The sequence below is a fragment of the Elephantulus edwardii genome, unplaced genomic scaffold (assembly GCF_000299155.1).
Source record: "Elephantulus edwardii isolate Elephantulus edwardi_28Jun2011 unplaced genomic scaffold, EleEdw1.0 scaffold00425, whole genome shotgun sequence".
Lineage (NCBI taxonomy): Eukaryota > Metazoa > Chordata > Mammalia > Macroscelidea > Macroscelididae > Elephantulus > Elephantulus edwardii.
Window position 1 is genome coordinate 982641 of NW_006400175.1, and position 17404 is coordinate 1000044.

At 37.7% G+C, this 17404-nt stretch overlaps 1 protein-coding gene across 1 annotated transcript in view; it reads left to right on the forward strand.

Moving 5' to 3' along the window:
* Positions 1–17404, forward strand: part of ANTXR1 (anthrax toxin receptor 1) — a gene marked incomplete at its 3' end in the record, with an annotated part of 308898 nt that overhangs the window by 34156 nt on the left and 257338 nt on the right. Inside the window, exons 2-3 of the mRNA XM_006902541.1 lie at positions 10617–10688; positions 13561–13632. Of these exons, the coding sequence (XP_006902603.1) occupies positions 10617–10688; positions 13561–13632 (144 nt within the window). The remainder of the gene's footprint in view (positions 1–10616; positions 10689–13560; positions 13633–17404) is intronic.

A 17404-nucleotide genomic window follows, 5' to 3' on the forward strand; every position in this document is an offset into this window, starting at 1 on the left:
AACAATCCAGTTTAAAAATGGGGACAGATTATGAACAGACACTTCACCAAAGAAGACATTCAGATGGCTAACAAGCACATGAAGAAATGTTCAAAATCCCTAGCTCTAAGAGAGATGCAAATCAAAACTATGAGATATCATCTCACCCCAGACAGAATAGCAAAATTTAACAGAACAGCAAGCAACAAATGCCATTGAGGTTGTGGAGAAACTGGAACCCTTATTCTCTGTTCGTGGGAGTATAAAATGGTGCAACCACTGTGGAAGGCAGTATGTTGCTTTCTTAAAAAGTTACAAATAGAGATACCATTTGACCCAGCAATTCCACTACTGGGAATATACCCCAAAGAGACCATAACTGACATCCAAGCAGACATATGCATACCCATGTTTATTGGGGCTTTGTTTACAATAGCAAGGAGTTGGAAACAACCTAAGTGCCCATCAACAAACGAATGGATAAAGAAACTGTGATATGTTCACACAATGGAATACTATGCTGCATTGAAAAACAAGGAACTCATGCAATATTATTCAAAATGGGTGACTTTGGAGGACATTATGTGGAATGAAGTATCTCAGTCACAAAAGGACAAATACTATATGGTGCCACTGTTGTAAAACAGGACTGACCTTGGGTTTGGGGAGATACTGAGAATGATGGGTTCAATAATGTATACTGTATTGAAACCGATGAGGGAGAAAACTGTTTAAAAGGGATATGTGATTAGATATTTTTGTTATGACAGGTGTCATGTCATGGTGGAGTGGACATAGGGGAGGGTTTGTAAAACAATGAAAGAATTTTTCATTTACTTTTCCAAGAGGATAGTTTACTAGGGGGGAGGGTTGGGAGAGGAGAAAAGTGCAACAATGAATGAATGGAAATCCAAAGTCTCTGTAAATTTTTGCTGAAATCAATAATAAATTTAAATAATAAAAAAACCCAGCCCAAAAGATGTTGCTGTTTTTAGGTGCCATAGAGGTGACTACAACTTGTAATGACTCTATGAACAACAAATCTGATCGTTGCCCTGTTCTATGCATTACTTACCCTCTTTGATGTACTTGAGCTCATTGTCATGGTCACTGTGCCAGTCCATCTCCTTCCTTAAGGGTTTTCTCTCTTTCTCTGACCCTCCTTATTCTCCAGCATGATGTTCTTTTCTGAGCACTGGTCCCTTCCTGACTTCACACCCAAAGTATGTGAGGTGAAGTTTCACCATCCTTGTCTCTCAGGTACATACTGGTTGAACTTCCTCCAAGACAAACTTATTTGTTCTTTTGGCAGTTCATGGTATATTCTGTAATCTTCTTCAACATCACCACAATTTAAAGTTCTTCTGTCACATTTATTCATTATCCAACTTCCACATACTTAGATAGTAAAAGGTATAGAGTATGTTGTTGTTGTTATATATCACTGAGTCAGAACCAACCCATAGCTGACTTTTCAGTAGGCTTTCAGAGGCAGTTAATTGCACAGGAGGAGATTGCCTATCCTTCTCCCCTGGAGCAGCTGGTGGATTTGGAACTGTGTGCCTTTTGGATTCAGAACATTTTACCACTAGGCCACCCAACCTCCCGATAGAGGATATGAATAATAATTAATGAAGTTGATTCAATAAAGGCATTTTGAACATGATAATCTACAGAGAATAAACTTTTCTTTCAAATGTCTGTGAAATATGTATTAGGTCACAAGAAATGTCTCAATATATATCCAAAGTCATAATTTTTCTGGTCTACATTCTCAGCAATAAATAACAGGACAGAAATAACGAAAGTCCCCTATAACTTTCATTGCCAAAAAGAAATAAAAGATTTTTATATTTTCCTGTCATCGAGAAGATGTCACAATGAATAGAGGAATCCGTTTAAAAAATTATTGGATGTAAATTCTCAAACCCAGACCTAAGAGATGTGTAATACATGTCCCTATTTCATTAAGGAAAAAGCTGAACTGTAAGAAAGTGAAACATCTTGGCCAGAGGTTACATTAGTAAATGGAAGAATGTGAGTTTGAACTTTTGTCGGCTACCAAACTTTACAAGTCTGAACCTTTGTCAGAATCATACATTTAGTCTCAAGAGTTGATTAGGTCTACATTTCTGAATGACAGTTTTGTTATAGCTATCAAACAGATGTCTATGTCTTGGAGAGGGTGCAGCTGGAGTGCTCTTTGGAGGCAAGAATGATGAGGTTTTTGCCTCACATACTTCAGACGTGTCCCTTGGAGAGGGACATGATGTTGGGAAGGGTGGAGGGTCAGCGAAAGAGAGGAAGATCCTCAACCAGGTGGATTGACAGTGACTGCTGCAAAGGGCTCTTATATATTATTAGGAAGTGTGAGGATGGCACAGGATAGAACAGGGTTCTGATATTTTGTTCATGGGTTCACTATGAGTTGTACTCAACTCGACCACACCTTTCAACAACTATCAAAATTCTTAGACTTTTAAAATCAACTTTGCCCAGAAAAATCTACTTTTAGGATTTTTAAATAAAGACAGGAGTTGCAAATCTGTATATCAAGGGAAGAAAAATAAATGAGTTTCAGTGGACTAAGATCCATACAAACTAGTTGAAACAGCCTTTGATAATGGCACCAGAGTGTTGGGGGTGAGGAATAAAGGCAACTTTCTTCCAAGCTGGAAATCTTCACCCAATGCAAGCATTTCAGAAGTCACTGTTTAGCCTTTGGGGTTTTGTCACCAACACCACTCTGTCTCTTTTTTTGTCATGTTTGTGGGAGCTCTGTTGTGTCATATGACAATGAGTGAATGGGGACTTAAAGTGTCGTTGGGATTTCTTGGCAGCCACATTAATGTACATGATCTGGTCATGGTCATTTAGCTGGCATTCCCAATTTTCACTGGGATAGCTTTAGCTGGCTATCAAGGAGTCTTATCATAGAAGCAGCCAAGTGGCAAGTCCTTACTCTCAGGAGTGATTCCTCGGAGGCCACCTCAGCCCAGCCTTGTGTAAGGACCTCTATCCTACATCTCACTCCAGAGCAAAGTGAACTCCTAGACTGGCACAGTGACTCTTATTTGTGTCACATTCTGAACTTTCTACTCCTCCTCCAAAGTTATAAGATTCGGGCCCCTTCCATGCCCAGAGAAACCCAGAGTGGTTCAAGACAGCTTAACTTTGGCCCTTCCACTCTCTGCCTAAACACACTACACAGCCTGGCTTACCTTGTTATGGAGGGGCTTGATTCACTAAAGCCCAAATTTGAATCACACTTAAAATCTTTAGGAGAAACCTAGAATCTCTGGACCAAAGAAAGATTGGGATCCATACATCTCTACTGTGCCTCCTTTCTCCATAACTCCCAGGTATTAGAGAGGAAGGCTGAACACTCTCTATTTTGCTGTCACACCTCTGGGGCCTAAGGCACTAAGGAACTCTGTCTTCGTTGTATTGTTCTGTGACTCCACCGAGTTTAATTCTCAGTTTCCTAAAAGAATTTTTAAAATGTTTCTCTCTTGACAAGACTTTACTTTCAAACTTCTTATCTTGCTGCTGAATTATATCTTGAATTTCAAATATTATGTCATTTTTCTCTTCTTTCTTCACTGCTGGAAGACATTAATCCCCACCCTTTACTGTGTTAGATCATATTTGTGCAGATGCCAAAGAGAAAAAAAGCAAAGTTAAATTTCGAAAATATTACTCTTATTACGCATGTAAATATATTGCTGCAAGAATGTTGACTATCATGGAAAATGTAAATCACTCCAATGTACAAGATAGAATTAGAGCAATAATAAAGTAAAAAGTGGAGAAAATGCAGATATTCTAAGTGTTCCTGGATAGGATGGTTTAATGAGATGCAACTTATTTAATCATAATGTATTTATATCATGATAATATACAAAAAGAGCACAGGTCATATCCTGTAAATAGGCAAAGTATGTGAGTGAGCTGAAGAAAAGTCTGAACATAGAGCCGTGGCAGTATGTTCTCTGAGATGTGAGTTGATGGAGTACCTTTACTTTCTTCCTCACTGCTCTTCCCCCTTAAGCCTTTATGCCCTGACAGACACACTCACATATGTTCATAGACACGTATTTTCAACAAGATTTCTTTTGTAATATAAGATTTTCAAATCCTTTCCTTTGGTGCCCTAATTCCAAATAATTTCCTTTCAAGTAATAAAAGCCATGGTCATTTACACTTCCCATCTTTTTGAAAGGTATAAAGTGACTGTCGTGCCTTATCCCTGAACTCAGAGAATGTGGGAAAATGGAGCCCCAGCTATATATTTCAATTATGGGGCGTATTTTGACAGTCATAAACCAGGGAGTCGTTGGATGATGCAAATGGTAGACGCACTTGCTTGGCTGCTCACTAAAAGATTAGAAGTTTGAGTTCACCCAGGGGTGCCTTACAAGGAGGTCTCTTGATCCCAGAGGTGCCTTAGAAGGAGGCCTGCTGATCTGCTGCTGAGCAACCAGGCCCTGACAAACCTTGGAACCCACTTTTATGCCACTGACAAACCTTGGAGTACACTTCTACTCTGATAAACACGGAGTTGCTGCAAGTTAGATTTCACTCAGTAGCAACTCTTTTTTCCCCTGTTTTTTTAAAAAAGTAACCGAGTCAATTTTCTCAAACAAAACTAGTAACATTTTTGTGTTGACTTTGTGTCGTAAATAGTAACATTTTTGTTTTGAATTTGTGTCAGTACTACCAAGAGTTGTATTCTGTTGGCCTAGCAATAAAGAGTTGCACTGTCAACACAAAGCCACATGGTTCGAATCCACCAGCACCTCTATTGGAGAAAGACGAGCAGTTTCCTTCCTTGTGATTTACAGCTTCTGAATACTCATGGAGGATGAGTTGGTTTTGACTCAACAACACACAACAGTACCAATAGTTGATAGCAGGAAATGTTTTTAGATTTTTCTGTGTGTATGAGTGTAGCTATGTTGACAAAATGAAGACATAAAAATGAAAAAGTTAGATATGTTTCTACAGAATCAGTGTAGCCATAACTAACAAAAAAGTTATCTTAGCTCTTACTGTAGTACTCATCATCATCATAACAAAACTATGAGTCGGGATCAACTCCAAGCAACTTCATAGAACATAGAGCTGTCCCATTAGGGTTTCCAAGGCTATAATCTTAATGGAAGGGAACTCTGATGGCCTAGTGGGTAAGGATTTGTGCTGCCAACCCAAGACAGGTGATTAAAATCCACTGCCTCCTCTGAGGGAGAATGGTAGAAAATCTCCTTCCCACGATTTACAGGCTCTGAAAATCCATTGGAGGATCAACTATGAGTAGATTCTGACTCAATGACAATGAGATTTTTTGGTTTGTTTTTAAAAATCTTTTTCGAAGTAGCTTTCTATAACTTTCTCTCATGGAACACTTGGAGGGTTTGAGTAACTAAAATTTTGGTTAGCTGGTTATGCTCCATTAAGTCAGAACCAACTCATAGTTGAAAATCCAGTGAGCTTTCAGAGGTACTTAATTTGCACGGGAGGAAATTGTTTATCTTTCTCCTGTGGAGAAGCTGGTGGATTCAAACCACATGACTTTGGGTTGGCAGCACAAATCCTTTTCATAAGCTATCTTAGCTACCTACTATGCCAATAGGAATCCTTTATATAAATAATTATTAAACAAAACTGACCAAAACTTTCATGTAATAATTACTTTCTCTTACTGTATGCAAGATGTTCTGATTTTTGTGTTCTATTTTGTCTTTGACAGTATAACACCCAATTGAGTTCCCAAACCATAATGGATTGTTAATGTTACAGCTTAAAACTTGTTTAAAAGCCATCAGCTAGATTTGACTAAGGACTTTGTCACTAATCAGTGGGTTTAAGGCAGAGCATTCAAGGGTGGGATTTCTACAGATCAGACTGAATAAGTTGAGTCACCTTATTCCCAAAATATAAGACTTAGAAACTTGATTTCAGTCTGGATTGATGTCTGAAAAAGTGATCTGAAGGCAAGAGTCGTGGTCAATTTTTGAAAGCAGGAGGAATGCTTGACTATGATCTGAATCAGGAGGGCAAGAGCTGAAGGTGTGGTCTAAATTGAGGGCTACATCTTTTTAGGATGTAGTATGAAGCTAGGTAGAATCTTTAACAGACTAATGGGCATCGTCTGGTGATCTATTTCTAGTCCGTTAATTGAAAACTCTATGGAGCATAGTTCTACTCTGACAAGTATGGGACCATCATGAGTCAGAATTGGCAAGTAGTTCAAGTGGTGAGATTAGGAGGAAGGACAGGAGGGCAAAGGAAGGAATTGAGGCGATGGGACAGGTATGAGGCTTGTCCCATAGAAGCAAAAGAATGTGGGATCTTTGACAGCAGCACTAATCTCCATAGTCCTTCTTGCTGGTTCCTGAGCAGCTGAACATGCCCATATCCTTCTAGGATTGGCTGGGGAACCTGGGTGGATCACTTGAGAACATCATTGACTTTAGCTGAGTGGAGTGAAAGAAAATCGGGAGCTGACAGTTTTATCATTTTCATCTTTAGAGCTATTCTGCTCATCCAGAATTAGAAGACTCCAACTGGAAGCTCTCTTTTTGTCCTTTTTTAATATTCTACCCCATGTGCAAGAGAAGGGGAACCATTTAAATTTAATTTAACCATTTAAATTCTATTTGGCCAACCTTACACTTTCTGACTCTGGTTGCATGTGTGGCTAATGGAAAGAGCCTATGTTTTTTTGAGAAGCTTAATCAGAGAGGTTTGGAAATTGACATAAACACAAAAGAATGCATTTCAGAAAACAAATCAGAATGATTTGTGATTCAGTGTTCTTACTTTGCTCCTACTCTTTGCATATTAGACCCTTAGAAATGATTGGGCAATAATATGAATGCCAACTTGTGTGCAAAAGTCCTCACATTGTGAATGCACTTTAAGGAAAATCTGTTGACTTCTTACCACGTTCCAAATACTGAAGAGGTCACCACGGGGAAAATTAATTAAATAATTATATTAAGAAACCCTGGAATTGCATTCAGCAGTTACTGTCTTTGGGGATCGTAGTGAGATCTTGGCTTCTCCAAAGCCATGTCACAGAAAATGGCGTAGGAGGACATTGACTTTGATTTTGAGGTGTGTTGGGGACATTGTGATTCAATGTTAGTAGTCTGTTTTTCCATGCCAAAGGTTCCTGGTTTAATTCCTAGCAACAGCCTAACCCACACAGTCCATCACTGGAAGTTAATATGTTGCTATGACTCTGAACAAGTTTCAGGGGAGCTTCCAGACAAAGATGAACTAAGAAAAAAGGACTGTAGACCTACATCTCTAAGTTAGGTAATGAAAACTATATGGATCACAGTAGTCCAGTTCACAAGCAATGGCACAGTTCTCCCATTTTGTTTTGCTCTATAACTGATCCTTAATGATTTGGGAGCTGGCTTAGCAGCTAACAGTAACAACAGGTTATTGAAAGAATCTGTAGCAGAATTCATAGGAGGCTACTTGTATGTCATATATTTTCTGAAATGTTTCTTTGTAATACAGAGGCATAAAAATCCCAAGAAGGGCCTAGACCCTCCATGCTGGTCCGATGTTAACATACCCTGAAGAATTCTTCAGGCCCTACACTTGTATTTGAGATGGAATTTAACCCAAATTTTAGGTCTCTTTCTCATCCACTGAGTTCTAGAACATGATCAACACAACCCTCTGTGACTATAGTTAACTCAGCAATTTCATATTAGAAATAGTTCTGGAAAACCCAAACCACAGCTGAGTCCAGTCCTATTCGTATTTGGGCTTAGAAGGAGTTTTTATTTCTATATTGGAGCTTTGTTAACAATGGCTGATTTTCACTTCTTTTGGTCTGTAGAACTTAAAGTCATTAACTTTTAAGTAGGAGTCTCTAGATCGGTGCATTTGGTTATGTGCTTAAACTGCTAGCCAAAAGATTACACATTCAAACCAACCCAGAGACAACTCAGAAGGCTTGGGTCCTCAATTAACCAGAAGTCAGGAAATCAAAACATGAGTTGCTTTGAAAAAATTTACTGTTAGGGATCTCTCCAGAGTGCTAAGGAGCAACAATGCCAGTCTAGAGACTAAGGTGCGCCTCTTCCAAGCCATGGTCTTTGCAGTTAGGTGTTACACATCAGAGTGACTAAGGATAACAGATGAAAAACTGATTCCTCTATCATGGACTGCTAAGAGAACAAACAGTTCTGTTCTGGAGAGGGTGAAATCAGGTTGCTCCTTAGAGATAAAGATTGTGAAGCTTTGACTCATATACTTTGGACATTTTGCCAAGAGAGATCAGTACTTGGAGAAAGACATCATGCTTGGGAAGGTGGAGGAGAGGAAGACTCTGAATGAGGTGGATTGACACAGTGACTATGACACTGAGGAAAAGTTTGTCAGAGACAGGGAGACTGGCTTAGGACAGGGTTTAGAGCCATTGTTCATAGAGTTACTATGAGTCATAGCCCAGTTGATGGCATATAATAACAACAAAAACAGTAACAACTCTCTTACTTACCTAATCAATACCCTCTTTCTCCTGGCTGTGATCAGAAGTCCATTAGGCCCAGGGTTGAGAGGAAATTAAGGTGTGACATGGATACTCCAACATTGATTGGCTATTCTGGGAGTAGCCACTGGTGTAACTTCCAAACCAGAGAATTTGTTCATAAGGCAAAGAGCAGATGAGACATGTGTTCTAACAGTTTGAATTGCTTATCTGTTCTTGTAGGGGAAGGACAGGAACATAGCTGAGGTCACACTGAACATTTTAGTAGATGAAGTGTTTTAAGGCTTTAGGGGGAGGAAGACTAGTTGTGGCTGACGGACAGTGATGTTGGAGAGAAGATCTGTGAGGTGTCCTGATAATGGGAAAGTGAGTTAAATACCTGCGGTAAAACCAATCAACAGCTGCCACAGAACTCGGTGCCTTTGAGATTTACTTTCCCAGGTAGTAGGTTGATCTTGTAAAACAGAGCTTATTTGTGTAGGTTAAGACACGATAATCAGAACTAGAAAGACTCAAAGCTACAGGTCTAGACAATCTTATCTTCCCTTGCCTCTTTAGTAACTGAGGAGGCTCTTGGAGTCTCAGAGTAACCCAGAGAAGGCAAAACCAGTTTAGTTTCCAAAATATGAAAGGCTGTGTAAACCTGGCACAGTGGTTGAAGAGGTTGGCTGCTAATAAAAAGGTAGGTGATTTCACCTGTCATTAGCTTTGCAAGAGGAAAATGAGGCAATCTGTGTCTGTAGACATTAACAGCCTTGGAAACCCCATGAGACAGTTTACCCTCTCCTATAGGGTCTTTGAGTCTGAATCAACTTGATGGCAACATTGGGTTTGGATGATAACTTCCAATGCTTGAGGAAGCTGACTAGGTCCATCTCAAGTGTGACTCAATGGAGGAATATCTGGTTCCAGGCTTATAATATTGGATAAAGAATAATCACTTATAAAACAAACAGGCCCCACACAGGTAGAACAACTATCAACGGTGGAGTATGAGAAAGAAAAACAAGTTTTTAAATGTCTTCTTTTAATTTTATCTTCAAAACTCAACTCGTTGCCATTGAGTCAGAACTGACTCGTAGCTGACCCTCCAGCTCATTTTCTGTGTCTGTCAATCACACTGGAGGAGCTTGTCCATCTTTCTCCCATGTAGCACTTGATGTATCTGAACTGCCAGAGAAGTGACAACTTTGAGTTACACAGTGCAGCTCCATAGTCAATGCCACTCAAGCTCCCAAGAGGGTTTTTTTCTTGGGTTTTGTCTTATATACCTCATTTTATTTTCTTCTTGAAAAAAATTTGGGATCTGTGATACCTAGAACATGCTTATTAGCAAGTTAAGTTTTTAAATGGATCTAGACTCTTCTCAACACCCAAGGATTTTTTTTTTAGCTTTCTCCCCTTTATTGAGTCAAATAAACACCAGGCCAAATAAACACCAAGATTGCGTACCTTTTTCCATGTCATTCAATGTAGTGAATGAATTAGCGAGGCTATGGGATTTCAGAAGCAAAAGAAAGAGACCTTTCTTCCCAGGTGCCTCTGCATGGGTTTGAACTGCCAATTTTTCAGCTAGTAGGCAAGTCCTTAATCATTTGCAACATCTCAGAGCTTCTTTGAGGATGTCTAGGTTCATTCATTTCATCTGAATGAATGAGAATAGTTTTTCTTCTCTCTGATGGCATAGTTCATAGAGTTAGGCTGCTAACATAAAGACCTCACTTCTCTGGTATTGACTCTGGGAGAACAATAGACAATCTCCTGCTGGAGGGTCAGCTTTGAGTCCTTTCTGACTGGAAGACAATGAATGAATTGAATAATTAAGGGAAGACTATAAATAATACAAAACACCTCTTAAGATTTGAAACAGATTTGAATCTATTTGTGTATAGGGTGAGGAGAAAAAGAGGTGATATGGGAGAAGTTTCTTTAACAAACCTTTCAAAGCTCTAACAAAAACTTAAACATGCTTTCAGATATTTTTTCATGCTCTAGAAGTTTCAGATAATGCATTCAGTTAATGTGTCAGCAGAGTATAAAAACAATAGACTATGAAGAGAAATAATCTAAGGTAAAGACTAAGGAACAACTGAATTAACCAATAACTGCTTTGTTTTCTTAGATCAGGAAGTGTACTGCACCATTGGAATGAAATCTATTACTTTGTGGAACAGTTGGCCCACAAATTCATCAGGTGAGAAACAAAATTTACATGTTTCCTTAACAAAACTAGATCATGCTTACTCTTCTACTAATTACTGACTACTCTGTAGATAATTATTTGGTTTTTGACAAAGATGAACTCTCACATCTCATACCAATGACTGTTAACTTTGTTTTCATCTGTCCCACATAGTAAAGTAACCTTTTTTAATGTTGTATTTTTTATTAATTAACAATCATTCATATACATTGTGTTTGATACAATCATTCCTATATATTATATTTGATATAATTAATTATTGTGTTTTCAGTAGTAGCCAGGTTTAGTAGACAAAATTTTTACTTTCTGCCTCTCATGTTGAAGAATGTATTTTTGTAAAAAAGATCATTAACTTGTTCCTTTCACAGTGCATCACAATGCAATTGGTGTATTTTAGCTGCCCTGTGTGCAGGTTGACCAACTTGATCTAGCTTGCTCAGGAAATTCCTGTCTTTAACAAGGAAAGTCCTCAGTTCCAAGGAAACCAGGACTTTTGTGCATGCCTGCCCTGAATCTAGCATTACATACTGAAACCTCCTTAGTTATTAGTAAACCAGCACTATCATTAACCTTAATGATGTGTCAAATACAGGAAAGGAAATATTTTCACCTTTCTTGTGTGAAATACCCATATATAATATAACACAACTGAGATAGCTTGTGATAGCTTTCAAGAGATATGTGAAACAAGTTGTTAAGACCTTTAGTAAATTTAGTCTGGTTATTGCAAATTCTAACACAACCCCACTCCTTGCTGGATGTCCGCCATTGGATTCTCCAGCTACTATGAGTAAACTTCTCTTTTGACTGAAGTTCTTCAGCCCAATGTAGATTGTCCTCTGGCCCAAGGTAATGTATCCCCCCCCCACATTCAGTTTCTAGTCTTAACATATACTTGTTCCCCTGATTGAAGCTGAAGAGAAGGCCGCTTTCTCTGTAATGTCAGAAATTGGAAACTGTTGGAGGAAGCATCTATTTTCAGATGAATGGAGAAAACAATACTGTGCAAAGAGGAGTAATAAAAATACAGAGAAAGTACAGCTTATAGATGAAAATATTTAAGAGAATCATAAAATCTTCCAATTGAAAGAAAAGTTTATTAACTTAAGCAAGATTCACTAATCTTCAACTTCAGTTGTTTTGCTGAGAAGCTTTTGTCTTTTGAGGTAAATTGTCTAATAGTTGGGACAATTCTGACTTTCAGAAACATCCTTTGTCTTTGAGCCAGAAGAATGTCCTTTCCTGCACTCTCACTCATGAGTGTTTCAGAATTATGCAAACTCTGCCTTCTTGTGTTTGACAGTGTTGTCTGCTACGTCTCTAGGCACTCTTCCTGTCCTCTTCTTCTTCTGAAGGAGGAGAGTCTCACAGAAAAGTTTTTGAAGTTAGCCAGATGTAGTTTAAATCTAAGATCCATTGTACAGATAGAAGCAATTTAGTAATCTTGGCTTTACATGTAAAGATTATGAGAGAAATTATGTTTAGTGAGAGAATTCTTGTAAATCACTGCAAATATAGTACCTGCCACATATTAAGCCAAGTGAATTGACCATTACAATTTCTCTTTCATCAATGAGTATCCTTACTACTATCATTTAAGTGATAGTAGTCCTACTGCCTTAGCACTGGTGATGTAGTATCCAGGAGCACGGCCTCCCAAGAAGAGATTGTGATTGGTTCTAAGAAACCAGTGCTCAATTCACTCCTCCTACTGAGTGTTATATCTATTCTAAGGGTTTTCAAAGATGGATTGAACACAAGAAAACATAGATTTTACCTTGAAGGTATAAAAGGTTTGCTTATAACAGAGAAGTTAATAACAGAAGACTTATAAATTAGGAAAACATGTCTGTTAGCAATGTGAAGAATATATTGGGGTAAGGAATGGTGATGGGCAAGAAAACCAGCTCAGAAACCATTGCAGTAGACATGTGATTCAGGACAAGATTCTAAGCTAAGAGACAGAAAAGAAGAGGAAGCAGGTTTGAGAAACACTTTAAGACGTAGCAGTGATAAGTTTTTACTTAGATCATGTGTGAATGTTATTGTAATGTGAAGAAATAGGCTAGTGCTATGAGGAATAATCCACCTGACCACCCAGAGAGTCCAGTCCCATTGGTGACAGGATGTTCTGTTGGTGGACCCACAGCAGTCTTACAGCTCATCTTGTAGACTGAGGAGCATGTTGGGATACAGCTGAGTGTTTTTCAATCTCCTAGAGTGTGGGATTAATATTGTTGAAGTTGTTGAACATGAACATATAAAAGCCAGGCAAATTTAGTCATTAATTATAATGAATATACATACTAAATGGAATACGTAATTTATCCTTGTTAAGCACATTCTCTCTTTTTATGGAAATAACTTCCTTGGGAAGTCAGGTGAAGATTCACAGTTTGTCCTGATCCCGGTTCCCAAACAAAGAGAATTAATTTTATGATCTTGATGACTTACGGCATCACCTTGCAAAGCTGATTGAGACTCTCTCCTTGTCAGAAGTCTTGTGTGGAAACTGCCCAATTTTGCCATTCAGGATTCTCCAGGCACATCTTTCCTCTTCTATTGATACATTTGTTCAAAGTTTGCACAGAACAGTAATAAACTTAAGTTTTCTTATATGTAATGAAGACTTACTGGCCAAAGATATCAAATCAGAGGCAGTTTCCAGAAAGACAAAATTAATGATCTCTTTGGCCCACAGCTTTAAGTCTTGTGCTCCATAAATACTTGAGATGCCAGCATTAGAGTCTCCTTTTCTACTGTAGGTCCTCAGCTATGGTAGCCATGATATAAAGAGAACAAGTTTGAATATGTCAAAATAGTGCCTTAAGGGAGTTTTCTTGTTTTTATTTTTACTTTTTAGCCCACAGCTAAGAATGTCCTTCATTGTCTTTTCTACTAGAGGAACAACCTTAATGAAGCTTACCGAAGACAGGTAAGGATGTTTCCTTCCCACCCTTGTCACTAAAACATCTATCTCTTCCTGAGTATTTTTTATTAAAATATCTACCGCAAGACATTTGTCTATTCAGCAGTTTTCACAAGTGGAGCAACATTGTTGTTTGGTGCTGCCCAGTCCATCTCAGACTTATAGTAACCCTGTGTACAATACAATGAAATGCTGTCTCATCTCATGCCAGCCCACAATTTCTGCCAGGTGTAAACTCGACATTGCAGCAATGGTGTCAGCCCATCTTGGTGAGGCTCTTTTTCTCTGGCCCTTTACCATGTTTAATGTCTTTCTCAAGGGACTGGCACCTGTAAATACCATGCCCAGAGCACATGAGATAGTCTCCTCATCCTTGCCTCTAAAGAACATTCTGGCTGCACTTTTTCTGAGACAGATGTGCTTATTTTTTGACATTTCATTCAGTATTCTTTAACAGTACACTTCAAGGACATAAATTCTTCTTTAGTTTCCTTTATTTATTATCCAACTTTGAAATGCATGTTATTGTTATGTGCTGTGGAGTTGCCTACCATTCATAGTGACCCTATGTACAATAGCTCTGAAGCGTGCCTGATCCTGAGCCAGTCTCACTGACTCTGACACACCTATCCCCTTATCCTAAGATACAACATTCTCTGGATCCTTACTCTGTCAGTCCATCTCATCCGGGGTCATAGAGGCAATTAAAAACGCCATGCATGGCTTTGGTCAGATACACCTTACCTCTCAAAGCAATGTCCTTGATTGAGCATTTTAAAGAAGTCCTTTGTGGCAGATTTACTCATTGCAATATGTCATTTGATTTCTTAACTGCTGCCTTCATGGATTTTGATAAATAAAATTAAATCTTCGACAACTTCAGTCTTTTTTCTTTTTATCATGATGTTGCTTATTGTTCAGTTTTGAGTATATTTGTTTTCCTTATATTGAAATATAATCCATACTGGAAGCCTCGTGAAAATTAAAAGTTGGTGGTAATCATATTTTCCCAGAAAAAGAGAATTCACTGTATGATCTTAATGACTCTACAACTGTTCTACAATGACAATAGTGAAATACTGCATATTGTGCTACTATGCTCACTGTCCTCAAGTTCTTTTACTTATAAGCTCTTCTTTTACTTATAAGCTCATCTATGCTTCAGAGTCACTGTTACCAATTTAAATTCATGTAGAATTATTAAGGCTTCTTTGGGTGCACTTAAAGGCTTTAGTGACCAAAACATTCCTTGTTAATCAAATTTAATCTTTTGTTAAGCTTAAAGATGACAGATGACTTCTTGCTTTAGTTTCTGTTCAAGGTTTGAAAGTTGGTTCCGGGCAATAGATTGAAAGATTCCTTTAGTTTCAATGTATATAGTAAGCCTGGTTTTCCCAAGAATATGAAGTTCTATTCTACATTTCACTACTTTTGATCAAGGTACATCCTTTGTATTCATAATCAAAATGCTTGGTAATGGTACTCAGGCACTTTGATTTGTTTTGGTCTCGTGGTAAAGAAGGTTAAGGGAGTTTATGGAGGCAAGGACTTGCAAACCATTTTCTTCTTAAATTCCTATGTCTCCTTCATCTCTAGGTTATTGTCTTTTGTTCTGTACTGTGGAGAATAATTTTTATATGTTGGATGGCCAATCTCAAGCTCTTAAGACCTTTGGCAATATTTAAGGAACATATTCCTAATGAGTAGCTTTGACATTTATACCCTGAGGCCATAACTTTGACTTGTAATTTATTTTCATTTAGTAATCTTCCTCTTAAATCTTTAGCTTTGCACATATGCCTACTCACTCTATGATATAAATTTTGGTAGAAGATCCTTTATTTTGATCAAGTTTTTTTTTTGGATCAAGTTTTATAAGTGACTGAATATATTAAGATAAATCAAACATTTGTTTGGGAACTCAGTCTACGGACTTGGAGAACAATGTTAGCAAATAAAAGTCTTGTGGTTCATATGTATTTTTTTTAACTTAAATTCGTTTTATTATGTGGATTAAAATTTCCGGCCTATAAGTGCACTACGAGAATGATAGCTTGATATATTATTATATGTCACCAATTATATATTATCAAGAGAATATAGAGGATTTGTAAACCAGGAAATAAAAGGACATTTGAGTTAAGTATAGAAAAATATACTTGACATCCCAAGATCATATGATCTATTATGGTGGGGATGAAAAGGTGACCAAAAATAGGGTCACTTTTATAGTTAAAGAGGCTATTTCTAAATAAGTCTTGAAATACAATATTGTGAATGACAGGATAATATCCATATGCATACAAGGAAGACTTTTTAATACCACTATCATTCATATTTATGTGCCTACAACCAGAGCCAAAGAGAAGGAAGTAGATGATTTATATCAACTGTTGCAGCCAGAAATTGATCGAACCTGTAACCAAGATGCATTAATAATAATGGGTGACTGAAATGCAAAGGTTGGGAATCAGGAAGAAGGATCAATTTTCAGAAAATAATAGACTTGGTGACAGAAATGAGCCTGGGGTAGAATGATAGAATTCTGTACAATTAATGACTTACTCATAGCAAATACCTTTTATAAGAAATAAATGCAGGTTATACACAAGGAGTGATTAATTACGGGGGAGTGCAAGGAGATCAGGGAAAGAGTCATAAGAAAAAGGAGGGCTATATTTAGAAGCTAAATTCTCTTAAGAATGTTCAGTTAATATACCTGAAATATTTTTTTTGCATTTGTCAGAGAAAATTAATTAGATTTAATTTCCAAAATTCACAGTTAAAGTAATGTGTTTCTAAAAGACAACTAACCCTGTTGAAGGTATAAATGGTAAATTTCCAAGAATTTACAAGCCTTAAAGATAGCAACAATTTGTAATTAAAAAATTGAAGGGCATGAATCTGCTCTCCTCATGGGTGTGTAAACATGAAGGAAGGTGGCAAAAGGAAACTTCCATCATTGAATGCCTGTTATGTATTCTTTGTTATCCTAGGACTTTGTGTGCATACTTGCATTCAGTTCTCCCAGAAAACTTTTGAGGTAAATAATACTACCTTTTACAGTAAGGAAAGTTAAGGTTTAAAGAAACTATTAATTTCCCTAAGATAAAGCAAAGAAAATTAATTTTGATTTCTCTATTGAATAAAGGCTGACAGATACCTGAACCTTTTATCGGGGTAGTTTCTTTAACATTTTTGAGTTCTTAGTTAGCCTCTTAGTAAGAGTAGTAAACCTGAGAAAAATGCATATATTTTTGGTATGATTTTAGAGAACTTGGAGGCTAGGATTTTGAAGCTCTGTCTCACATACTTTGGGCACGTGGACAAGAGGGACTGGTATGTGGAGAAGGACATCATGCTTGGAAGGATGGAGGGACAGCACAGGAGAGGAAATCCAGGAATGAGATTCATTTAATTGATACAATAACTGGGGTATTGGGGATAGGTGTATTGGAGTCAGTGAGACTGGCTCAAGACAGGATAGGCTTCAGAGCTGTTTTACATAGGGTCTGTATGAGTTGCAGACGACTCAATGGCACATAACAGCAGCATATCCAATGTCTATCTAGTAAATTTAATGCCTATTTTGTGTGTTGTTAGGATAAAAAAAGAGGAAATGAATAAAATAACTTTCTATATTCTGGGAACTTGTGCTCTATAAAATAAGCTACTTTGTGGTACTATGTAGAGAAAGTCGAGGAAAGCCCATTTCTGCCTGTCTGATTGAGGGTTATGAGAAGGAGCTAATGGTACTTAGCCCTGCATTTATGACTGA